Source organism: Dermochelys coriacea, chromosome 7, assembly GCF_009764565.3.
Source record: "Dermochelys coriacea isolate rDerCor1 chromosome 7, rDerCor1.pri.v4, whole genome shotgun sequence".
Classification (NCBI taxonomy): Eukaryota; Metazoa; Chordata; order Testudines; family Dermochelyidae; genus Dermochelys; species Dermochelys coriacea.
The window spans coordinates 13,475,938-13,503,922 of NC_050074.1; the positions used below are offsets into that span (position 1 = coordinate 13,475,938).

General features: G+C 37.9%; 1 protein-coding gene across 5 annotated transcripts in view; it reads left to right on the forward strand.

Moving 5' to 3' along the window:
- CNTN6 (contactin 6) overlaps window positions 1-27,985 on the forward strand; it is a 223,589-nt gene that overhangs the window by 109,741 nt on the left and 85,863 nt on the right. For 3 of the 5 annotated variants that reach the window (XM_038411465.2, XM_038411464.2, XM_038411462.2), the window contains exons 5-6: window positions 13,526-13,621; window positions 26,908-27,111. In XM_038411465.2, coding sequence (XP_038267393.1) covers window positions 13,526-13,621; window positions 26,908-27,111 — 300 coding nt within the window. Of the gene's footprint in view, window positions 1-11,813; window positions 11,880-13,525; window positions 13,622-26,907; window positions 27,112-27,985 lie in introns of all 5 variants that reach the window. The other 2 variants (XM_043518977.1, XM_043518978.1) reach the window with 1 other exon arrangement.

Here is a 27,985-nt window from a genome sequence, read left to right on the forward strand (position 1 = left end):
TTACTTATATTTTATTGGCATGGATTATCATTCATAATATTGTGTGAGGGTGCCCAGGGCCAATCAAAATAAATAAGTAACTGGAGATGAGGGCACTCAGTATTTCACAGGAGGTGCTCAGCACCTTGCAAGATAGATCTGGCTTATGGTGAACAAAGCCCCTGTCATGAAACTGGTTTTGTGCAGGTTCATTCAGGACTACACATGCTCAAAGGCAATTGAAAGATCAGAGTCTGAGTGAACAAATGATTTAGTTATACATATACACCCATATGCATACTGAGAATACAGATCCAAATAGGAGAATGGGTAAATAGAAATAGAAATAGAAATAGTTCAAGGTGAGAATGAATGCCTTTGCCTTGAGATACAGTGTGACACCAGGGGCCAAGTCCATCCCGAGTGTAGCTGCATTGAAGTCAATGGAGTTACATAAGGATTAATTTGTCCCATTTGATTTAGACTTTGGAGAGAAATCTGTTTTTAAGAACACTCCAATCTGGGGAAAACTCATGCAGATGGTAAAGTGACTCTGTGATGACAGGTGACAAATTGACTCTATGATAAACGTAAATAATATAAATATTATATATATATATTTTGTTTCCTTTTGTGAGGGTAAATTTCTTGGCTGTAGCTCTGGCCTCCAGCTGGAGTTTAGGGTGAAAGCCTCCATCAATACTCACTGCTCAGTACAGTTCACTGTGGCTTGGTTCAGAAGTGAGTTTTAATATTTTATGCTGTTAACACTAAAGATGTGGTCCAGCAGAAGGACATCACAGGATATGCTTTGCAGTGAATTTCTTTGTGCACACAGCAAATATAAACTCAGTCAAGGATTTTTCTACTTCAGTGTTTTATTTAATTATGGTCTTTTGCTGTATCTCCATTGTGGTGCTTGATATTATCTTGAGGGGGGAGCTTACTTTCTTAATTTACAACGCAGACAAAGTGCTGCTATCCACGTTTTACAACAGGGGAACTAGAGCACAGAGAGATTGAGGACCAGATTTTTTAAGGTACGTGTGCACCAAAAGAGGTAGATAGGCACCTATATAGCCTTAACATACCTTAAAATATCTTGTCCTAAGTGACTTGTCCAAATTCACCCAGAAAGACTGAGATTGAATCAGAAAATTAACACAAATCTTCAAAGTCCCAGTCCAGTCCCTTAACGGCAAGGCCAACCTTACACCAACTGTTACTCCTGAATGATGGTTGTCTAATATTCAGTATAGGCTGCCTATCATTGCAATTCAACGCTCCATCAGAATCTCCAGAGCCAATTTATGCCAATCAGAGACCTCCTATGAAGTTATTCAATTGGATAGATCTCTAAAGGGATGAATTTTGGTGACTGACTTTCTTCTCCCACCTGTTCCAAACAGCTCTGCCATGACAACTGGGGACAGAATAGAGGGGATTCAGTCTCAGAGTGAAGGAGAAATAATGTACTATGCTCAGAACTAGTGTGTCTTTGTGAAGGGAGATAGGAGGAAAAAAGGATGAAGGTTTCCTGTTAAACAGAAGGTAAGGTAGGTCTGTGGAATATCCCAAGTGGGACAATGGAACACGAGCAGTAAATATTACATCAGGATTTCAACCTGTGCCTAGTGAAATGGGACATTCAGCATTCTTTGTGGCTGTTAGTTCAGCCATGAACATTGTGTCTCTATAGTGTACTATGGGCTATTGTCACAATACAAGATTATATTAATGACAATTTGAAGGCTTACCCAACATATATTTTCAAAGGGGACAGAAGAGATACATTGTAGTAAAGAGAGGCTCTTTAAATGTTTAGTGGAAAATACAAGGATTTAAATCAGGAAGTGACTAATGCTAAGCAGCTTTCAGCTGCCTTAATTAGATATATCATTGCTCTTAATCTTAAGAATGAATTTAAGGAAAATCAATTGAAAGTAAAAATTGAAGATTAGATAGTGTTAAAAGAAGAAAGAGATCAATAGCTTCAACACCATTATCAGGATATAGGAAGTGTTAGAGAAGTTATTTGATAAGTTTACTTCACTTTTGAGAGTTAAAAAAGTATTTTGTGACTCTATGACGTTTCTGAGCAACGTGTGATCACTATGCGCCTACATAGTGATATCTGTAGAAAATGAGGGTGCTTACCAAGGTAACTACTTTTATGAATACATGGCCCTTACAGATCCATATTAAAGGCTCAAATGCCCTGCAATGTGAAGGTGGAACCCATTTGGTGGGTGGGGGCTTTTATACCCCTGGTTCTAGAATATTGGAACATACTCCTCTCCTCCCCAATGTTTTTCTAAGGGTATGTCTACACTACGAAATTAGGTCACGTTTATAGAAGTTGTTTTTTTAGAAATCATTTTTATATAGTCGATCGTGTGTGTCCCCACACAAAATGCTCTAAATGCATTAAGTGCATTAACTCAGTGGAGTGCTTCCACAGTACCGAAGCTAGCGTCAACTTCTGGAGCGTTGCACTGTGGGTCGCTATCCCACAGTTCCCGTAGTCTCTACCACCCATTGGAATTCTGGGTTGAGATCCCAATGCCTAATGGGGCAAAAACATTGTCGCGTGTGGTTCTGGGTACATGTAGTCAGGCCCTCCCTCCCTCCGTGAAATCACCACCTGACAATCATTTCAGTGAGGTCTGTCAGATTCCACTGCTTGTGGCAGGGCATCAGATTTCACAGTGGGAACCTGTGGTGGTAATGCCATGAGGAAATCATTTATCATATCGTCTTATGTTTGTGACGAGATCATGTCACTAGGATTAAAAAATGCCTTATATATTTAGAATCTTTTAATTGCAATGCACAGCCCTCTCATTTGAGGTGTCATGAACAGGTCCACAGTCAGTTGTGATCCTTCCTCTCTTTATATCTAGATGGAAAATAGACCCTTTTGTAAAATGAGCTTACAGTATGAAAAAGGTCAAAAGTCTCTGATTTAGATCACTGAGCATAACACTGAGCATTTAGGGAGGAGAGATAGTTCAGTGGTTTGAGCATTAGCTTGCTAAACCTAGGGTTGTGAGTTCAATCCTTGAGAGGGACATTATAGGGATGTGGGGCAAAAATTGGGGATTGCTTTTAGCAGGGGTTTGAACTAGATGACCTCCTGAGGTCCCTTCCAACCCTGAGATTCTATAACTCCTGAAACACATCAGACCAACATTCAAAAATAACATTAATATGCTTACAATGGAGGTTTCTAAAATATGTGTTCATATATAATTGTTTTTACATGCTAATCTGTGGGTTGCCATTGATAAAATTGACTTTTTTCCCTTCCACTCTGATTGTTAACATACTCCAAGATTACCTGAGCTTCTATTGTTGTTTTTGTTTGGTTTTTGTTATCATAATATCTGTTTTCCAAGATGTTGAAAAAGAGTTATTTTCTGTAGAAAAAAAAAATTAAGGACTCTGATCTTAAAGACTTTTTTTTAGGTATCTTCAAGTTTTTTAAAAAATTATCTTGATTTAATGACTCATTTTCTGATGTTCAAATTCAGTTCATATAGATGTATAGATAAATTATTTCAGGGCTTTTATTTCCATGTGCTGAATTCTTTTTTCATCAAGACCATTGGAACAGACATACATTACAAATAATGGTACCAATAATACAGTATTGTATACATTGCTGTATTACTTACTTGTTTCTGTTTAAACAAATCAGCCATATGATGCAGTTAACAACAAACACTTAGATTGACAATTATCCAGTCTCTTCTATTACTGGTTGATTGAGACAGAAAAAGAGATAATATTTTTTCTTTGACCAGCTTCACTTGATCTTCCCTCTCTCTCATATTCTGACACCAAAATGGCTACAATAACACTGCAAACAGTAATAATTAATTGAGGACTTATGTTGAAGTCTCATTCTACTGTATTTTTTAGATGAGTTTTCCTCATGCTATTTAAAGTGAGAATACTAGATTTCATTGTTTGCTTCATCCTGCTTGCTTTACTCAAGCTAATAGACTTACTGACGTCAATGAAATTTCCCACATTCCCAAAGGGAGGTGGCTCTGGTGCAACATGTTTAACTCTTTATTTTAGATTTTCTTTAAAATAGTTATACATAAAAGTTTTCAAATGTACAGCAATGATGACAAGAGACACATTGATATTATACATGCATTTGCAGCCAGTTGTGGCATTTTAGAACCAATCTGCATTTGGGATTGCTCAAAGCTACAGTGCCCAAATGGGAACACTTAGGAGGCATTGTACCTCTAGGTGGCACAATGTCTTCTGGAGCACTCTGGGAGAGCATCCTGGTGCCCTGCACTCTTGTGGATGTGCATCAGGGCCAATCACAACTATCTGACCCTAACTATTTTTGTAGCCCTGCTGAAGTCAATGAACCTTCTTGCATGAGGAAAGATGATGACTAAGAAATAGCAACAGTGATAGGCATGAGTCTAAGGTCCCAGTCCTGCAAAGCTTTGATCATATGAGTAGCCTCATTGTTTGCACTGGGGCTAACTCATGTGAATAACAAATATTCAAGTGTGAATGATAGCTCCCATCTTCAAAAACATATCAGGAAACTCCAAAACTAAAAGCATGAACTGCTACAGCTTAAGCTAAGGATCCAGGTTCTTTAGCTGGGTGTAGTAATAGAGACTCATATCGTCTGTGAATCAGGCACAAAGGGCGACCTGTAACATACACTATAACAGCAGTGAGTTATATGAGGAATTTGAACCACAGAAAAAAAAATTAGGTAACAAATAACCAGTCTCTAATCACAGATGATAGAATTGCTTATTGCAAATTTTAACATTGGGCTTTTTCTGAGAACTGCTGAGTTTACAATTTTTGGTCACATTTCCCTGTGAGGAAAATTACATTGTGATACATCATGTCATGATCTATCACACTCTCTAAAGCAAAGAAGAAACTGGAACCCAACGTGTTGTATCACAAATCAGCACATCTCCACAGACATGTGAGAAAGCCTATTGATTTTTCCTCAGCAGGATTTCTAACTTGTGAAGTGCTCTTACTTCTAATGACCTAGCATACATAGTATTATTCAATAATGGCCTTTAATTATATCAGTAATATCTGGGATTATATAATGACAAAACATTCATGGAAAAAAATCAAAAGTTCAAGAAAGCATGAAATTGCATTAATTCAGATGAACTGTTAGTAATTATGCAAGGTGATAAATCTGACTTGCTTTAATTGTCTGTAACAATCTCATGTATTAAAATGCTCTTATTTCCTTGTTTGCTCGTTAGTAGTACAGGGCTGTTCAATATTCGTTCCTAAAATAGGTTAATAGAGTTTTATTTTTTCTAATTATAAAAAAAGAAGATTGTTTTTCTTCTACTAAGCTATTGGCAATAATCATTTATCACCAGATCACCAAATCTCATGCACCAAATCAATTGTTTTATCATCTTCATATAAATACACCAAGAGTATCCCTTGCATGGAATCCTTAACATACTGTTGCATCAGACCTACCTTGCTGCATGACCTGCGTCAGTTGCCCAAACAGTGGTGCAAATGACAGTGACTAATTAAAGAAGATCCAAAAAGAACATGGTGTCCTGGCTGGTGTCATGGAAAGTTCAGTGTGCTACTGCACATATTGTACAGTCTGAAAGTCAGGAAACATGCATAAGGTGAAAATACATGCAGGGTCTTTCTGGAGCACTGATAAGATTGGTTTCTGAGCACTGCCTTTCTGAAACAGTGTCCTGCACTAGCAAGTTGGTTCAAGGATGCACAAAAAGACCAGATCTACATTCTTCTCTCAATCCAAAATCCATTGTTTCTCCAGTATGCAAGAGATATTTTTTTCTCAGTGAAAGAAATTGCTAGGCTTAAATCTAAGGTCAACAGTGTTGGATAAAATAAAACTTTCTGAACCTTGGCCCATTATTAGAATTCATAACTAAATCGTTTTTGGAACTTGTGAAGTATTTGGATCAAAGTTTTCTTTATGACTTGGCCCTCATATCTTGAAAAAAGATGATGATGATTCCCTCCCAACACTGCAGTTCTACTTTCTTACTTCACGTTTCTGGCCAGGATTTCAACAAGAAATGCTGGACTGCCATGGTAAACGCTATCCTCATAGGTTTCAGAGTAGCAGCCGTGTTAGTCTGTATTTGCAAAAAGAAAAGGAGTACTTGTGGCACCTTAGAGACTAACAAATTTATTTGAGCATAAGGTTTCGTGAGCTACAGCTCACTTCACCGGATGCATTTGATGAAGTGAGCTGTAGCTCACGAAACCTTATGCTCAAATAAATTTGTTAGTCTCTAAGCTATCCTCATAATGTTCCCAGCTATAACTGGGAACAGAAGCGATGGAAATGTCAGAAAACATCATGAAACAACCACTTCCTGTGACATTTTTAACCCAAATTTACCAATTCAGGAGGCCTAGATATTTCTGGGGTTTTTTTTATAAGCATCCCAACTGAACCCAAACTAGGAGCATTCTGATGCTCAGCTGTCTCAACTTAAATCATGCAATTCCTATTGACAGTATAACACCAACAGACCCTGGTTGTCGTCAGGCAGGATCAAACCTGGGTTCTTTGAAGTTTACCTCTACTGCATGGGCTACAAGCCACATGACTCTAGGTTGGCTTGTAGCAGACTCATCAATCTCTAGATCAGTGGTTCTCAACCTGCGGCCCGTGGGCTGCTTGCGGCCCAATCAGCACACTGCTGCGGCCTATCTGACATTCTCGAGCCATACAGGTAGTATTGGATGCGGCCCATATAACACACTGCAGGCCACATGTGCAGCCCACAATGGTAAATAGCTTGAGAACCACTGCTCTAGATGGTCTATATGCCACTAGAAGGGGCTACAGTACCATACCAACCAGGCATGGGTTACAATAGCACTATTTGCAAAAAGAAAAGGAGTACTTGTGGCACCTTAGAGACTAACAAATTTATTAGAGCATAAGCTTTCGTGAGCTACAGCTCACTTCATCGGATGTTTTTCCACCAAATGCATCCGATGAAGTGAGCTGTAGCTCACGAAAGCTTATGCTCTAATAAATTTGTTAGTTTCTAAGGTGCCACAAGTACTTCTTTTCTTTTTGCGAATACAGACTAACACGGCTGCTACTCTGAAAATAGCACTATTTATCACTCACTTGGCATGAGCGTCATACGCTGGATTTAATTTATTGCAAAGTGTGTGTCAGTACTTCATGGCCTTGATGCCTGTTCTGCTTCTACTTCACAGAATAATACACAGTTTTATTATTTTCTGTACATTGCCCTCACCATGGTATCAAAACGCCACATATCTATAAGCAAGCATGGCAGATTCTGGTATATTTATCTGTATTCAAAGCACCTAAGAGCACTTTAAGACCGGGAATTAGTTATTACTAGTGCATTGGCCATATAGGTATCAGTTGCCAAGGCCCACTAAAGAATATGCTCTGCCCCATATTTAAAAAAAGAGAGAAATCAGCTGTATGATGTGGGCTAAAAATGGAGGTGCGAAGTAGGGGATTCAGAGTAAGACTAGATGGAGGGGATTTTATCTAGAACAAAAATTTGGATTCAGATCAGGGTACGGATAATCAGCTCAGAGCCAGACCAGTTCATGTTTTACTTGAAATGGTTCACCCTTCCCTATGAATCAGCTTTTGTCTGAAAGGTGAGGATTCTGCCATCTCCATCTCTGGCAAAAGTGGGGAGGGATAGCTCAGTGGTTTGAACATTGGCCTGCTAAACCCACGGTTGTGAGTTCAATCCTTGAGGGGGCCATTTAGGGATATGTGGCAAAAATTGGGGACTGGTCCTACTTTGAGCAGGGGGTTGGATTAGATGATCTCCTGAGGTCCCTTCCAACTCTGATATTCTATGATTTTAAAATGCATGTGAAAGAACGGAATAACACTCCATCACCCTGAAGAATGATGTCCGATTAAGCTGCAGATTCGGAAGTGTCCCAACTACCATTATGTGATGTATGTAGCTTTGACCTTACCATACATAGATTAATATTAAATTATTTCCTCCTCCTGATGGGATTTTGATACCCACTGTACAAAAATGCATCATCTCCCCACATCCAGTCTGATCCACTGCATTGTGACATGTTAGGATACACTGTTGTGTGACTTAAAATAATTACTCCATCACTTTATTTTAGAAGACGTTTACGTTAAAAAAATAAATCAAGCATCCTGTAGGTAAAAATAAAAATAGTTATAAACTCCTGGTCCAATTAGCATTCATAGGAGTGGTTGGCATTGAACACTTAAAAAAAAAAGACTTTGGAAAATAGTCTCCTTTCAGTGATTGATCATCAGCCCTTTTAATGCAGTAGCATGAGCACGTTGAGTAGGAAATGTTTGTATATATTACATTAGTACATTTCTCCAGATTTCATCATTCATCTTCTTAACTAAACACTTCACTGATCACTATGGATTTGCATATCTTCTGCTAGCTGCAGTGCAGTACTTAGCAAAACTGCTCTGATATTCATTTTCCTCTAAAATACAATTCATTTTACCTTCTCCTTTTACTTGTAACTAAATATCCATATTTAAGAATCACAGGCCATATCCTCAGTTGGTGTAAATCAGTGTAATTCCATTGACCTTGACAGAGCTATAACAATTTATACCCATTACACCAACTTCCTTCCCATATTTACACCTCATGCAAATCTGGAAACCCCACTATCTCAAATTTTTCAACCTATATCAGAAATGGTCCTGTCAGCTGCTAATTTGGTTTCCACTGGGTAACATATGTTTTTCCTGTTCTAAGCATATATCTCTCTTGCTGAGGTCTGCAAATGTTCCCTACTGAAGATGATGACTTGCTGCCACACACAGCTGAGTCCATATATTTCCACATTTCACTGTGAAGAATCACTTATTCACCTGAGTGTTTTCTTTGTCTACAGGACCTCATTATTACATTTGACTGATTAATTGTGCCATACCAATAGTAATCTGCCAGCACACACAATTCTGAAAAGGGGATTATTTTTTTGACTGGCAGATCATATGTACAACACAATTTGTGGCAACTCATTATTCACAAAGGGAGAGAAATGCAGGCAAAGAATGGAAGGAATCACAGAGAAATAGGTAATAACTTATTTATAGATTTCTGCAGAAATTCTATAGTTAGCAAAATATACCATCTGTTACATATCCACACTATTCCTAAATGCATATTAGCAATCTAAATACATGCCAAACACCTGATCTTTGTTATCTTATTTAATACTGTTCTTGACAGGCAACATTATGCTTTATTAGGTTATGTCATGTTATGTTATAAAGTTATGCTAGGTAACCCAATAACAAAGAAGACAGTGTGGTTCTGCTGCTGATACTGTAAATGTTCATGTTGGGGCAGATTTTTAAAGGAGTTCAGCATCGAACACCTTACATTTACTCACTTATTTCACTGGGCAGATTTTCAAAACAATTCAACTCTAGAGCTGATTGGAAAATTGAGTGGTTGAGGAGGGAGGTATTCTCAGAAAAAAATGACAAAAACTAAAATACATTTGTTTTTAAGTGAAAAACTAAAAAAAACAAAACTTTTGGCCAAAAATTGAACATTTTCAGCCAAAATGTTGGATTAGGAAATGCAGCTGTGGTGCCTTATGGGAGTTGTTGTTCACGTGCCTCATACCACCATTCTCTTCCATGAGCTGAGATCCCTGGTTAGACTATACCTCCCAGTCTCCTGTTGTCACAGTGCATCATGGGAGGTATAGACTGGTTGAGAAAACTGGCCCGTAGAGAAGAATAAGGCACCTGAGCTACAAATCCCATGAGGCCCTGATGAGGCATTTACCAATAATTTCCTCCTCATTTCCCAGGTGTTCTGGGGGTTTACCCAATTTTCCATTAGATAAGAGTTGAAGCAGAATTTTTTTTTTTTACTAATTCTATTAAGCAGTCACTAAGTGTCCATTGGTTTTAATGGGAGGTGCTGAGCACCTCTAAATGATCTGGTCACTTCCTTTAGATAACCAAATGGGAATTAAATTATTTTGAAAACCTGTCCCCAACTGTGGTGAGTGCTGCTCTCTTTGGCAAATCTGACCTACAGTATACTGCCAATAATGCCAGTGAAATAGGCAAGATTCCTGCACAGGGATTTTGGCACATCACTTGTAGATCAGATACTGAAGATAATTTCTTACCACATCAAAATTACTCTTACTAATTAGGAAACTGTTGCACTATTGACATTTTAATCAGAAGTGGAGTCTGTGATTTTAAATGAAAAACAAGGGGAAATCAATTCCTTAAGGAAAGGTAGAGGGTGGATGCAAGACAGATTACTGTAGCCCCACCAGACAAAAGTTTCTCCTTACAGTCTCCTGCTTTCTAGCAAATGCACCAATTTCCAGAGTCACAGGCGCCGACTCTTCAAAGTGCCGGGGTGGGGGTACTTGACCCCCTGGTCCTGCCCCATGCTCCACCCCTGTTCAACCCCTTCCCCCAACACCCCCATGCCCCGCCTCTTCTCACCCTGCTCCACCCCCACCCTGCCTCTTCCTGCCCAGTTCCACCGTCGCTCCTCTCCCCTCACACCTCAGAGCTTTCTGAAGCTGCAAAACAGCTGATTACAGAGGGCAGGAGGTGTGGGGAGGGAGTGGGAGGTGCTGATCCGTGGGGCCCACCAGTGGGTGGGAGATGCTTGGGGGGGAAGCTGATAGCGGGGCTGCCAGTGGGTGCTCAGCACCAACCATTTTTTCCCCGTGGATGCTCCAGCCCCGGACACCCATGGAGTCGGTGCCTATGTCCAGAGTGATGTGTAATATTACTGGCAGAGCTCTAAGAACAGCAATGAAAACTTGGTTAATTTTGAATCTTTGTGAAAACATTCTTCACAGTATTGCTCTTCCCCCCCCCCCGAGCTTCTTTTACCTGCAGAATCTTGTTCTTAGCAAAAATGTGAATCTACAATTTACAATAATGGAAAGGGATTGGAAGCCTATTACTTTCTACATCCTCTAAAAAAAAAAAAGAACGGAGCCATTCAAGTGTGACTCCACTTCCTCATTTTAAGGTCCACTAGTATGTCAAAGAACTCCACCAGGTTAGAGCTATCAGAAGCAGCTGACAAATACAAAAGAACAGCACAGACATGTGATCTTCTTTGCCTGCTGACCACCACAATCAGCATCATCTCCATGTTATAGCATTCCTTAAAGCCAAAGTGGGTATAGTAAATATACCTGAGAACTCCATTAGATTCTTGACCAGTTCCACCAGAGCCTTCTTGATAATCCTTCTCAGGAAAAGAATGGTTAAAAAAAAAGATATTTTTAAGAGACTGTGATTGTCAGAGAAGGCTCTTATAACCATCTCTTTCAAAGAAAATTGTATGTCCCTCTACTAGAGACAGCTCATGAAAATAATTTCCAACAATATCCCCAGCAACTTTCCGATGGCCTTCACTAGCCAAGAAGGACATGTATTCAATTTGCAGGTCATAACAGATAACTTTCCTATCACCACCAGCATATCAGCAAGTGACATTGGCAAAAATTCAAAACAAAGGTGACAGCAGGAACAGACAGGCTGGGCCAAATATGAGCTAATTTAACCACAAAATAATCTGATTATTTCTCACAGTGAGAAAAAGTTGACTCTGTCACTGGATACAAATGACCTGAATTAACCCTGACATTTAACAGCCCCATTAACACAGTCCCCTGACACATCTATCTCCCTGTGCAGCATTAAATAAAATATTTTTTTAAAAAAGGTTTAGCTCATAGGGAAAAAAAGCAAACACAGCTATTATTTACCTGATTTCTTGTAGGTTATAAGTTTGATTTGCATGAGACTATCTACAGGACTAAATTTCCATGCCTACCAGGACCTAAAGGTACGTTTCAGAGTATGAACATAAACCCCTTATGGTAAGATAAATAAAGCAAACAATATATGAAATTATATGGGATAGATAGCTCTAGGAAGGAGATGATATATCCTGTTACATTTTATTAAAACACAGTTTGAATGAAAAAAAATGCACTTGATACATCCCCTGCCATAAAAGTAATGAATCTCAGCATTTTAAATGAGAGCTTTTGGAACAAAAAGAAAACCATTGGCTTTGGTGGAATTTTTTGGAAGATACATCTGCTATGTATCTTTTGTCATTAGAGTCACATTATTAATGGGGAACCACACTGAGAAACTTATTATCTGCACCTTTTTAATAAGCAATGAAACGGAAGGGTAGATTCTTCTCATGATGTATATTCATAGCTTCAGTTAAAAGAAACTGATAAATAGCCATAGAAATTACACTTAGGGGTATATGTGTATGTGTGTGTGGGCAAAGGGAGACTTTACTACCATAATGAATCTCCTCGTGTCCATTTATTTGTCTCCTGTAAAGCTCTTCATTTGCTCTTATAGGTCCAGATACAAAGCCCATTGATATTAACAGAGAAATTCCCCCTGACTTCAGTGGGGTTTGGATCAGAACTATACTGATCAGATTCCTTTAAAAAAGGTCTGCCTGCATAGGCATTTAAGTACAGATTCTCATCAATGTACCAGAGTAAATGCTAAAGTTACTGTCCACCTAATAATTAAACAAATACAACATTCATTATTAGAAAAATAGGCTTTTTCTCTATTGACATGAAAGACTTGTAAATTTGAAATATACAAAAAAAAGTCCAAGACAAGCTTCTTTTTTTGTGTTCAGTATCCAAAAATGGTGCTATAGAGTCATCAAATAATGCTGAATGAGCTTTCAAAGGGGAATATAATGTATTACAGAATGACAGGACTTGGGAAAAAGAAAAGGAGTACTTGTGGCACCTTAGAGACTAACAAATTTATTTGGGCATAAGCTTTCGTGAGCTACAGCTCACTTCATCAGATGCATTCAGTGGAAAATACAGTGGGGAGATTTATATACACAGAGAACATGAAACAATGGGTGTTATCATACACACTGTAAGGAGAGTGATCACTTAAGATGAGCTATTACCAGCAAGGGGGGGGGGAGAAAACCTTTTATAGTGATAATCAAGGTGGGCCATTTCCAGCAGTTGACAAGAATGTCTGAGGAACAGTGTGTGTGTGTGGGGGGGGGGAATAACATGGGGAAATAGTTTTACTTTGTGTAATGACCCATCCACTCCCAGTCTTTATTCAAGCCTCAGTTAATTGTATCCAGTTTTCAAATTAATTCCAATTCAGCAGTCTCTCATTGAAATCTTCCCTATGAACAAGTTATTCTATAATCATGCACCTCGAGGATTTTAGCACCTCCATCTGGTTCTGGACAATCTCAGAAATAGGGTACTAGATTAGAGGGAGAACTGGCCTGACATGGTACAGTATATGAGCATGTATGCAGATAGAAGTTTTATTATACTATTGCAATAAAAGGCCTGGCTCTTTTAATTTCAATTAGATTTTTGTGAGAGTAAGGATTGCAAAATTGGACCATAATTCACAGCTAAATAAATCTGACAGTTAATATTTGTTTTTTGTTTTCTTTTGTTCAAGATCTTGGAAATTTTGAAACCAAAACAAGAAGCATCGTCTCAGTCAGAGAAGGACAAGGAGTGGTTTTGCTTTGTGGTCCTCCACCACACTATGGAGGTATTATATGATGTTCTGAATTGTGCAGTTGATGTTGATTTAGACAGATACTGTCATGTCCAGCAAAAGGTAGCCTGCAGCTCACAAGGTGATGGACAGTAGAATACTGTAAGATGGATCCAACAAATTGGTCATTTTTGTTTCAAAGCATTGCAATCCTAAAAACAGAATGAAATGGCAAGTATATTTACTACCCTACTGTAAAATCACCAGATATGAGTAAGTATTCTTCAGATACAAACCACTAACGCTGTGCTCTTAAATGGGTTTCTTACAACATGTGGATTTTCAGTATTAAGACCCCTAAATTGGACTACTCGTGGCAATATAGTTAAGCAAATGCATAAGTGTTTGCAGGATTGTGGCCTAAATCTATACTTGGGTGCATACTAGAACTGTGTAAACTAAGAGCCACTGAAAATCTTCACTCTAATATCAAACTGTACTCAAACCTTTTAGAGTTTCAGAAAAATATGGACTTTTACCCCTATTATTTTTCATTTTTATGTTCTTCTACATTTCAAATTTCAGCCTGAAGTACAAGTTCCAAAAACATATGGAAAAGTGTTATCAATACAATGCAGTATGATAACAAAGACTGATAAAAATTGTTTTCTTAACAGAGTGTAAGGTCTTCCAATAACAGTAGAGCAGAAATGTACACGGTATACTTCAGAATATTCCGTGGTAGCATGTTAAGAAAGGGATTTGCCAAAAAATGTACAAAGTATATTATAAAGATTTCATTGTATTTCCAGATCCACCAGAAGCAAAAATGAATGAAAGCCCTGTTTCATGAGATTGTCAGTCCAATTTCAAAGATCAAAGAAATTCAGATAGATGATAGTTCTTTTTTATAAGATCATAGAAGAACCCAAATTTTTCTTTATTATTATTCATATTGCAACCCCATGCAGAATCAAGGCTGCATTGCACTAGTCACTGTATACACATGATGTAAATATAATCCCTGTGCTAAACAACTAAGTACATGCAGATTGGTTGTTTGCTACCTGGTAATGACTGTTTGGGTTAGAGCAAATATTCCCTCATCAGTATTCAACACCTCTTCATCAATAGAAAGAAAGTGGGAAATCTAAAAATAGGGATAAAATTATATACTCCATATCACTAATTTTGACCACATGCACTATGACAGCTTGAGAGCTGTGTGAAACATTTGTTGAGAAACTAAACGCACTTTCTGAGATTGAAGAGCTTCTGTGGAAAATGCTGGATGTCAGTGAGTATTAGTAGAAGTTAGGCATGGCAGTGTTTTCAGTTTAGTGTTTAGCATCTCAAGTTGGGTTGTTTGGGTATCAACAGGTGAATGAAGTCACATGACATTTCTTCAGGCTTCTTGACTGGCTGAGCTCTATTCTGTGTGCTTGAAAGGATCAACAGAAGCTATTTTCTCTTGTTGCCTAAGCTTGTGAGAAACGAAGCAAGAAGATATGCTGAACAGGGAGCAGATATGAGGTTTACTAAAGCCACTAGCTAGGGATGCTTGGTCACTAGTGATACCCTCCATAAAGACAACTTTAGCTGGGGAATGGGGGAAATCAGGAGAAGGGTCTATTGGAAGGCCTACTAAGGCACAAAAAAATAGAATATTGTTGCACTGATATTTTGGTTTAAGTATGCGGGAGTGTCTTACTGTATTCTCATATTTAGTTTCCATTCAGTAATGCTAGAGTTTGTATTTCATCTCTCCTCATCCCACCTTGTAATGCTAGAATTATTTCAGAGGGTAAAAGAGTGTGTTATTTGTCTCTGGAGGACAAAAGTGAGATGGGGAAACTAGGAAAGTTGAAAATATTTTGTCTCTCTCTCTCTATGCAGTGAATCCACAAGCAACACCACCTCACTTCATCCCATGTCAATTCCTCCATTTTCTATGTGTAGTAACTGAACAGCAGCCTGCAGTAAGAACTCCATTATACATTACAATCACTTTGAGTGTTATAAAAGCGCCTCCATTTGTCTTTGTGGTCACCATTATTTTGATTTCATAATTTATATATAAAATCTGACATGGAAACTCACTTTATTCTCTGAAACATCTCTGATTCTCTTCTGAAGCAAAGCCCATCTTTCCTGTGTGTGTGTGTGTGTGTGTGTGATGCTGTGACAGTTTGTGTACATAACACACAGTAAAACTTTGACTAAACCCCATAAAGAGTGGGGGAGGAGTCTTCTGGGGAATTGCTTGAGAGGTTTCTTGATGCTTCTGCTGTCCCTACTACCGCTTCTTGTGAGCCATAGGTGCTCCTGAGCTGCTGGTGTTTGCAATGGTGGCCTCTCTTGGTTGGTGAAGTATGGGGTTCAGCACAGTTCCTTTGCAGGAACTTGTGGTGCATCCACATTGATCTAGGTTTTGCTTGTAGTGCAGGGTCACATGTAACCTTCTCACATTTTCTGTACATGTAGCACAACATTTCAAGCCTCTGTTTACATCTAAATTATTTGGAAACCTTAGATATTATGCTCACCTGCCCTTCCCGTTGGCTTCCTGAACAACCTTTTGTCTACTGCCCTCCATCATCAGTGTCACACATATATGTATTTTAATATGAATGCATTTATATGTGTATGCCTTTATGCTAATATAGATGTATTTTTTTCCTCATAGTATTTATGTCCCTACCAGAAATAAGTGACATGACTCTCAAGAGAACCTGTGCTTTTGAGATTTTGCAGCTCAACCTTGCAGATCTGAAGTGGGCTTGAATAGTTTGCATGAACAAACAAAAATTCTGGGTGTTATAACCCAAATCAGACCTTTTGAGAACTGCCCATGAGCAATCAAATGCTCACAGCCCCATAGTTTTCTAATGTGGCCCAAACAGCTGCCTCTGTTACCTCTTAAAGATCATAGAAAATTTCATTTAAAAACAATAACAAAAAGAAATAAAAATAGCACAATGGCCAAATCAGTTTTTCAAACTGAAAGCAGCAGCTACTCTTTGGTCATTCATTTTTTCTGTCTTCCAGGGGAGGTGACCACACATACTTGGGAGCTCAAAATAGTTTACTGCATGCTAGCACTGACCTCTCTCTCTCTCTCTCTCTTTCTCTCTCAGCAATATTTTCTCAATTCTTATTAAAGAAACAGAGTTATAAGACAAATTCTCAAGAGAAGAAGATAAATAGCAATCTGTAAAGGGAAAGCAGTATATCAGAGGGGGAAAGAAGTCCATCAGTCAGCTTAAACCCAGAAAATCTTATAGAGAGATGAAATGTCAGTTCATGTAATGTTTACAGCACTATGAAAAAGGTATATAATCAGGGAGATTAACTGAAAACTAGTCCTTAAAGGCAGAGAAAGCTCCAAAGGGAGTCCCTGAGATGGATCAATGGGATGGATAGGACAATTAACCATCCTCAGACTATCAGGCTTCTCTAGACTCAAAGTAAAAATATTATACTGACATAAAGCCGGGGAAGATGTTCATAATGGAAACAAATAGTTAAAGGTGAGTTGATCCCAGCTTAATTGAACTGACAGAAGAGTAGTCATGAACAAACCTCTTCCACAGTGTTTTATTGGTTGGAAATGTGAGCTGCTGATGAAAGGGCATGAAAACAAAAACACATTATTTGGAATAAGACTGCAGGGAATGGAAATTGAGTTCCTCTCCTTCTGTGAGCCATTGACACTGTATGTGTTCCAAAATTATATGCCATGGGGATGAGGAATAAGGTGTAAACTGCAGTATAAATTGTATTCTATTCTAGGGCACTAAGACAGTGAAACACTTCTATTACTGTGGAAAAGGTGTTTTGATTGAAGCTCTCTCCCCTGACACTAAACACTTAAATGAGAAAGGCCTAGTGGCAGTATGCATGGTTCCCACAGAGTTCAATGGAAGTTCTGCATGAGTAAGGCAGGCAGGATTTGGCTCTTAAAAAGAGATGAGAAGGAAACTGGTTAGCTATCAAATAGTTTGCTGTTTACTTTCTTGGCCTGTACACCATGCCAGAGAAAAGTTGCAAATGTATTGAATTTCCTTGTTTTATACAAAAAGGGTGATCTGGATTAGAAGGAAGAGGATCATTACAGGATGGACATTCTTGTAACATTTATTAGAGAGAGAGAAGTCATATTAAATTGATCTTTGTTTCTTTAAACAGAACTTTAGTTTCTACAGGCTGTACTCTCTGCATTTACTACTGCAGACAACATGTTCTGTCCATTTGTTGCAATCTAAGATTAGCCTCAGAACTAATGATGAGGTTATTATTATATATTTGTATTACAGTAGTACCTAGAAGCCCCAGTCATGCACCAGGACCCCATTGTGCTAGGCACTGTAAAACACAGAAAAAGGGTCCCTACACCAAGATTGCCTGAATTTGCCAGTGATGATCCTTTTTAGGCCTAACATTATTCCCACAAATATTAAAATGAATAAGATCCAGACTTTACACAAAATCTCTGTTACTTTGCCACAACTCTCATTCCTGATATGGTTAGTTCACTCAAACAAACTCATCATTAGATTTCAGCTAATAATTTTGTTTAATATTTTGAAATGAACAAATGAATCATGTAGCTTGAAGGACCCTTGTAATAAAAATTACCACCATTTAACATAGACTGTTTGAATAGTATCATGCTATCAAGAGGCTTTGAAATCAAACTGTCATCTTATTCTTCACATTATTGAAGATGATTAAGATAAGGAATAGTTATGTTCTCTACTCTGTACTGTCGAACTCTACGATGCATACTGTAGAGCGTGTATGCTCCATGCATGACATTCCACTGATGACAATGGGATTTCCACATGCAAAACTTAAAATAAGGACCCACCATATTATTTATTATATTATTATTACTGACAACCGAATGTAATATGCATTCCTTGTGTTCTACATATTACAGAGAAAAGATTGCCTTGAGGAATTCACAGTCTAGTTCAATGTGAGACAATATACAAAATAATATGGGAACTTTCAAGCCCAAGACAGTGTAAAAGAACTGAAGCTAAATATACACATAGGAAATGCTGATAGTGAATACTAAAGAAGAAGATCTTTCCTTACTATTTTAAGTACAGATAATCCTGAGAGCAGAAATTCGTTCCCATCTCCCCCATTCCACTATAGAAGATTGGAATGCAAAAGCAAGGGGAGGGGAATGCAGGATAAGGCCCCAGCTGGGATCTTAGGTCCTCATGCTCATCAGACCCAGAAATAAAAACATGAAATGATGGAGGGGTGTGGGGAAATCAGACTCCTAGGGATGGATCCAGCCCCTGAGAGAAGAGTCTATTCCTCCCACCTCTGACAGAAGCAGTGAAGTGGAGGAACAAAAGCTCCACTTGGGCCTCACATCCCACCCCACTGCTGGAGCTCTGAAGGTTTACAGCAGCTGAGGATCTGCCCTTCTTCTTTATAAATGTTTTGAAACTAGCCTTACCACTAGTCCCACATTTGGTAAGAGAAAAACAACAGAGCAATGGACACTAGTACATTTCCAATTCTGAATTTGCAGTATGGAGATAGCCACAAAGGTGCTCTTCTTTTAATGCACTTTAAATGTTGTTGAAAACTAAATTTTAAAATAAGCTGATTTCTCAAAAGTGTAAATGCTATCATGAATGAGATAAAAAATTGTTAGCTATGCCTCTAAGACTATTCATTCCCAACCCAAGATATAATGGTTATCTTCCATTTCCGCAGCAGTGCAAGGAGAAATTGACACCATCTCAAAAAAAGAGGTCAATTATATATTGGGTAGGAAGGTTGTCATGTGGAAAGGAGATAAAGATCTTCAGCAAGAAAGCAAGAGACCCTGAACACTTTGATGGAGTTTAAATGATCTGGCAACAATTTTCAGTAAAAGCCTTAACATATCTCAAATTATCCACCTTAAAACTGCCAGTCACTAACTATGCCTGAAACTTTCAGCCTTAATCTGTCCCTTTACTCACATTAATAGATAAAGACACTAAGTTTTAGAGCAAAATGAATGTTACAATCAAGAATATTTTGACTCTTCAAGGCTTTTTGGTCACCCTACTCAAAAGAAGAAATTATAAGGGAAGGCTTTCTTCTGCCAAGTTCAAAGTAATCAAAATAATGCACAGCTGATTTAATTTAGGTTTAAAATAAATAACAAGGCTCATAAATAACACTTCTACCACAATACCCAAGCAATCTTGCTCTTTTCTGCTTCCACTTTGATGTGAATTTATATACCCAGCCTCATGCCCCAAATAGATTCAGCCACTTATTACTAATTATGCTCATCAACACTCTGCAAGGTGCAGCTGCTAAACTACCTGGACTGGTTAGCAAGATTCAGGAGGGCTGATTGTCATGGGAGGTGCTTTAAATCTATCTCTGCTGCAGTCTCTGTGAGAACTGTCAGCCACATCAGTTACTAACTGGTAATTCTGTGCAATTTTAAAAAGTAGAACAAAAGAAAAAATAAAAGAGCAAATCTGAGGATGTTGTCCTTCTTCCCTCCAGTTATATACAAGTTCAAAAAGAAATTGTGACCTTATAAAGTAATGGTGTATTCATGAATGGATAATATATAACAGAAGTAAATAAAATTGCTGTTAATTAATTCAAATGAATGCACCAGACAACATGGATGTTAGTTTGTTGGAGCTGATCATTAAGAAAGTTGGATTCTTTTGTTGTTGCACTGGAACCAAAGACCTATTGTCACACGTCTTTACTTTACCAGTATATGAAACCTGAGGTCCTGCTCCTTCAAACTATTACACAAGAGTTTAATTTTAAACATCTGAGTAGTCCTATAGATCACAGAGGAACTACTCATATGCTTACAGTTAGGCATATGCATAAGTGTTTGCAGGATTGGAATCTAATTCCCTGAATGTAAATACATGTTTAGCTTTCCTACTGTGATTTCAGTGGGATTACTCATAGGCGTAGAGTTAAGCACATATGTGTTTAGAGCACATATTAGAGCACTAGTGGAGGCAGACTTTGCTCCATGTGTATTTGGGTACCAGGGCTGACATCCACAAACAGGCTTAGCCCTGGTCTACACTATGAGTTTAAGTTGAATTTAGCAGTGTGAGATCGACTTAACCCTGCACCCGTCCACACAATGAAGCCTTTTTTGTCCACTTAACGGGCTCTTAAAATCAATTTCTGTACTCCTCCCCGACAAGGGGATTAGCACTGAAATGGACATCGCTGGGTCGAATTTGGGGTAGTGTGGACGAAATTCGACTGTATTGGCCTCCGGGAGCTATCCCAGAGTGTTCCATTGTGACTGCTCTGGACAGCACTTTCAACTCAGATGCACTAGTAGGTACACATTGCTTTGGGCAAAGACCAACCAGCAGTAACTGCTCATAGGAGTTGTCGTTCAGTGCTTATTATGCAATGGCTGAATATAATCATAATATTTTAATCAAACTGGAACATTTAGACTTTGTAAGCTTGTCTGAGAGCATGACACCTCAGTGTTACATTAAAAATGTGAGGAGAAAATTACATGAGTATATTCTCATTTTGCTGTGGATTTTTTTCCCACACTTCTCTGAATTTGATTTTCCATCATTATTTGCAAGCATACATAGCCAGGGGATTCTCTCCAGGTGTAAAATTGCCATGAGGTTAGCAGAATATTTTTACAATCTAAGGGTAAATTACACTCTGTTCCTACAGTATCCTGGGAATGAGTCCAGCTGGTATTGTAGATGATTTTGATGCAAAAGTTTGCAGAAAACCCAATACATGTGGTTGGGACCAAGGTTCTGTTTGCCTGACAATGTGTGATGTGCCACTAAGCAGGATTCGCTCCTATTTAGACCCATCCAGCAATAGATTACACACTGGGTCTCTGATGGAGTCTATTCATAGCCCCAGTAGCTTCATTGTAATCAGCTATACTAGGATTTGGGCCAAAGTGGAAAGAATGTCATCTGCTAATATCATAATTCTTCATTCTTTTCAATGTCTACAGCATATTCTGGAGAGTGTGTTTTTCTTTTCAGAACAGCACAAGATCTTTCTAAGATATTTTGTTAGCTTAAAGTATGAATGAATGATTTGCCTAGTTTTTAATCCATTGTGGGTTAAATGTGGATCTATCTATCTATCTATCTATCTATCTATCTATCTATCTATCTATCTATCTATCTATCTAATATTTTATGTGGTCTTACCACATCTAGAAAAGACTAGGTAATTTTATGACTACTTATAATATTTCTTGAAATAAATCTCATATTTCAGGAAATAAGCTTATAGCCTGCAGTGATTCTAGAAGAGCTACAATTCCCCTGACCCATCCTGCCCACCGTGTACGAGACTGCATATTTTGCTAAATGCATTCATATTTCTAAAGTATGAGACATTGGCTACTGTTGAAGAGAACAATTGCATAAATTGACTAATAGTAAGATCAGGTATGAAAAATCCTCTATTCCCTAACTTCAGAAATTTGTTTTATTTTAATTTCATATAGTAGTTACCCCAAAGGGAAATTTCAAAGGTACTGTTCTCCGAACAGAAAAACAAAACAAAACCCAAAATCCTCATCACTGCTGGTGAGTAAAATGTGCATCCGACATACAACACTGTAGTCCTTATACAACAGTCTCCAGAATTCAGTAATTCTTCTGAGACTATCACAGGTATGTTGATAGCAAGAGGTGTGATTCACATAACTGCATTTTTCACAAAGATCCTGTAGATAAATGAAAAACAAAATAAAATAAATAAAAAAGATAATTGTGCCTTTATTTGACCTTCAGTGAAACAGCCTGCATATTTGCAGTTTACAAGCATTTTCATTTCAGTAGGCCTCATTAGCTGGGGATATACTGTCCACTACTTTCTCTGTTCTTTTAGTGCATCTTTACACCATTCCTATCTACTTGTCCAATATTATCCTTACCAGACTCTTTGCTGAGTTACTGATAGTAATAAAAATGAAGGAAGCCCTACATGTGACAGGTATGGTCTCTGCACACCTTCCTTTCAGTAATACTCTAGTTTAATGACTCTGCCTTGAATCTGTTTTACCCAAAATCTAGTGACACGCATGTACATTGTCTAAGTAATTGTACCTTAACTTTTACAGAGAAAATAGCTCATAAAATGTAGTGCTGCATTATAAAAGAAGCAACTTCATATGGAGCTATCCTGGCAATCTAGTGTTATGCCATACAGGAGAGCTCTAGAATTTGGTATCTTGCTTTCCAGGGATTTGATCCCATTGAACTCAGTTAAAACTAAGGCTTCCTTTGACATCAGTGGGAGTTGAATTGGCTGCTAGGCAAGTATGACCTGTGAGGAAGGAAGGAGGGAGGGAGAGAGGATGGTGGTGGTGAACTTCCAATTAGAAGACTGGGAGCTCTAATACTACTTCTACTGGGAGAAATATAGATTCAGATATGAAGGAGAAGGGCTTGCACTTGCTCCCAGTAAGTTAATGGGAAAACTCCCATTGACATTGATAAGCCCAAATACAATAATGTGATAGGGATGTGGGGAGATGCCTAGCAAAGTGTGTAGTAGCTGAGGCTGACTGGAGACTACTGAGAAGGAGAGAGAGTAAGCTGACCCTTCTTTGCTGATTCATTAGGCTCTGAGATCAGCCTTATGGAAAAGCTCTATATAGCATTTGTGGGTGAGATTCTGTGGCCTGCGCTGTGCAGGAGGTCGGACTAGATGATCAGAATGGTCCCTTCTGACCTTAGTATCTATGAATCTATGAAACCAGTATGATTGATAGACATTTAATAGGATTCTGTAGAGTTTTTCTTAAATTACACAGCATTTAGTAGGGAGTAAGATCCTTTCTATAGGCATTGGTTTAGTATTGCACCAAAAGAGAGAGCCTCTGAATCTGCTGAACTACCTACACCACTTTCTAGAGTACCCTAGGTTTATCTTGAGACGTGAAGTGGACTATAAATCCAGTGCTAACTGGGGCTGACTCTCAAAGGTGCAACTGTATAAAAAAGGTTGAAGTAGGGGAAAAACAAAAGTTTAAATGCTTAAGTCATGCAGCTGAAGTGAAGGGGATATGAACAGAATGGTTGAAAGATGTTGGAAGGTTATTCTAAGAGGTTATTCATCCTTCTCACCCTTCCCCATAGGATGCACACTACGCTTGTAAAATTTGATGAAGTCACAGTCTCAGCTGACTGCTTGCAATAAACATCTTTTCATGTGAGTCACAAATCTACCTAAAATTTGGCTCTTTTCACTTAGGGCATTTACTGTTTAATTCAGATATAACAAAATTAAAGTCTTATGAGCCAGATATTTAATTGTTTATGTATACAATCCCTAATTTTCACAGACAGATACCTACAGGTAAGCAGAGCTATTAATTGATATATATATATATATATATATATATATATATATATATATATATATAGTAACTGGCAATTCCAAAAAATCAGGGGAAAAATTCATTTTGGGTCAACTTGATAATACATTTTTTTGAAATTTCAATCAAATGAAAAGAAAAAAGGCATGGGTAGAATGAAACATTTTATTCAACCTGCAGCATTACATTTCAATTTCGACTTTTATTAGGGCATTTTTAATGTTTGTAATAAAGGCAATTTCAAAACAAAGTCATTTTGAACCAAAAAACCCTAAACATTTCATTTCAAAAAAGCTGAAACAAAACTCTGGGTTTTTTTGGATTATTTTTAACACAAAGAATATGAAAAAACAACCTGAATTTTCAAAAACGTTGATGTTGCAAAACCTGCATTTTTCACCAAAAAAGGTTTTGCCCAGTTTTATATGTGACTGTAAACTAGAGTTTGCATCAGAGTAAGTCCATGCACCAGCGGGGCATGCACACTTCTGAAAATCTGTCCCTATATATCGTTTTAAAGTATGACATTATTTTAGAAATTGCCAACTATTCTAGGTTTATTGTACATCCAAATAGCGTAGTGTAATGTCTAGCAGTAAGACAGGCTTTAGCTACTTAGGGAAAGTGTCCTTGATCGGTCCCCAGAGATGTGTCATTTCTAATTATACTCATATAATGTTGTAGGGTGAGAATGTAAAACTCCAATAAACTACTGAAGTTTACAGACTTCTTATCACACCGTACTGATGTCATAACTGAAAAACAAATTATGTTTTCAAAAAGGGGGTTGATGATGGGGGGGGTATATGTAAAAATGAATCTGTTGGCAGAATGTTGTTAGCTCATGAATTATACATTTAAGAAAAGCTAAACTGCTGGATTTTGAAACTTCTGATTTGCTGTGTTTCATTAAAAATAGAATTTCAGTACTAGTCCTGCCACTTTTGGAACATGATAGAAAGAACTCTGCAGTCAGCTGTCAAACTCCAGGCAGCAGAAAGGAGCAGCTGTGGCAGAGACAGACAGAAAACTTAGAAACAGCAGGGAAACAAGAGGAAAGGGGGTGAAAGAAAAGGGTTAGAAGAGAGGGAGGCAAGGAATTCAGTGCTGCATGGGGAGCACAGAGAAGTGAGACATAGAAGTAAGTCATATAGGGGTGAGAGTTACAAGAGATCAAGAGGTAGATGGTAGCAAAGGGCATGCACATTGTCCTAGTCTTAAAATAATTTATAGAAAAAATAAAGTATGTCCATATGAGGCCCTTTTGTCCTCCCTTCTTGGGAATATAGTGATATACCCTTAAATCACCCTATTTTTTCTCCTGTTGCTTAAAACAGAAGAGAAGGGTCCAATAGAATATTGGGATGAACATGGAACTTGATGTACAGGATTCAGTATACGCCTCCATTTGGGTATTCAGTAATCTTCAAAATAGAGTAAGTTACCTCACAGTATATCTGTGATAATTATAACAAAACTCATGATTTTCTGTTACTGACCCTACGGAAAGAGTTGTTTAGATGCAGTAGTATTAAGGCCAATCTCTTATATGAGCTGTCCCTAGAAGGTGACATAAATGCACGTTAGGTCTTGTTTGATTCCATCAGTAAAGAGCAGCACTACACAAACAAGCAGTAGGTATACAATACTGGGTGTTGGTGTGACACCTCTCCCTATTTCTTTCTCTTTCTTATTCCCTGGCAGAGGGGCTGGTCTGGGGCACAAACCCCATCTCTTTCCCTGGAGAGGACAAAGGAGAAGTTGACAAAACTAGGTTCCTCTTCCTTTGCTTCATGGATGCCATGGAGAGCTGCAGGCTTCTTCTTGTTCTCCTTTCTCATTTGTAGGAGATTTCTGAACTTTAAGTTGCCCAACACAGTGATCATCACTTTGAGTGTTATCCCTATTCTAAAACCTAACACCAGCCAAAATTACCAGAACACCAGTCTGTGCAGACAGCTGAAGCCATCAGCAGAACCCAGGTATTTTTCTTAAATCCAAATGTCAGCAACAGTATGGAGATAAGTTAATAGTCTCTGTCCTGTTACTCAAAGCCTTTGATGAGATTTGCCATAACTACTTGAGAACTCACCTCTCTCTCCATAATTGTGACCTCCCACAACATATATGTACCACCAGTAGAATAAAACTGTTAGGAATAAAACTGTGTGGAAGATTTCACCAGATCTGAATCTATGAAACTCTCTCTTAGAGCAGACGAGAAGTGCCATAGAACTAACTATCTTCCAAACTAAAAAACAAATTCACACCAAGTTACACACCCAAATATAAATAAGCCATCCTACAAAAACTTATGCTAATATCAAACCATTTCTCCTATGGGGTGGAAAGAAACAGAAAGCAGGATTGTTATTGTTGTTTCTTTTCCCAAATATCTGAAAAGCTTTCAGACACTGTGGTAATGGGGCCACAAATACCTAGAATTAGCTTACAAATGTCTCAATGAAGAGATGGGATTCAAATAGCCTGCAAATATCTAGATGGACAGCTGGGATAGAAACAAGCTTTTTCTACACACATATGCACACAGTAAGCTTCCAGAATAAATATAAGGATAAGTGGGAGCCAAAATGCCATGCAAAGAGCAGTAGAACTGTCAGATATTTAGAAGGACAGTATTATAAATGGAAATTACTTACTAAAACAGCTTTTCAGTGGCACTTCAGCACTTTTGTTTCTTCTTATTGTTGAAGCCAAGAAGATTGGCAATAGAAAAAGAAGGTGAATGGTGCACAAAAGTTGGTGAATTTCTGAAAAGCTTTGATTTATGTTTTAGGTTGAACAAATTCTTAGTTGATCTGAGTTCATCCCAAATTTCTCCTGTAAGGATGACTGGATATTTGAAACTGGCTACATTTGGGTTAGACTCTAACATGGAATAGAGTACATTGGAAAAGATGCATGATGAATATTTGATGTTTTCCAGACCTTTCCTATGCTTGGATCTTCAATGATAACCCCTTGTATGTTCAGGAGGATAGTCGTCGATTTGTATCCCAAGAGACAGGAAATCTATACATCGCCAAAGTAGAGCCATCTGATGTGGGCAATTATACCTGTATTGTAACTAATGCTAAATCAGAACAAAGTGTTCGGGGCCCACCCACTCCACTCATCCTCCGTAGTGATGGTAAGTTATTTTAATGTGACTATCTGGAAAAAAATACAAAACTTACTAAAATCATTTATTTGACTTTGATATTAGCTATTCATTCTGGGGTAATAACAAATCCCTGTAAACAAACATGCAGATTCATACTTCTTATTTGGATCCTGATCCAAAGATTCCTTTTTACCTTTAGTGGACTTTGGATCAGGTCTTAGTTGGTAAAATGAAGAAAAAGGTAAGTTTAGGGTTAATTAATAAACACATCTACAACAAGATAAAACGTAATACAACGAAAAGAAAGCAAAAGAATGCCAGTTCCCCATTCTAATTTTATTCTTCCCAGGAAGGCTTATGTTTGGATTTGAATTTGACAAAGCTTTCTAAACTTAAATTCAAGTTATTGCTCAAATATAAAATCCAGAGGTAGCTCAAAACTAAGTGAGTCACTGGAGTGAGAAAAAAACAAATACCTTTTAGGAAGCTGTCTAAATAAATGTTCACAATGGGGAATATATAGCTGGGAAACCTGTTAGCAAAGTTTTTTGATGGGATTGTTTACCTAAATTGTAATCCTTCATACTGCTTTCGAAGTACTCTTATAAACTAACAAAGTACAGCAGAAGGTTATATTCCTAGAATAAATAAAAGACAAATATGCATTATAGGGCAAGTTCTGATGGTCTTTTAATTCAAAATATCAATTTTTGTGTTGTTTGCATAAATACCACAGCCCCCAAATGAATGTATAGCTCCATAGCTCATAAATTAGTTAATTTATATAAAACATGGGTACAAACACCCTATGTTTTGCTCCTATTCTTCTTTGCCCCTTTCTACCAACATGCTCTTTTTTTACCCTCCATCCTCCATCCATATTTTTTCCATACCTCTTCTG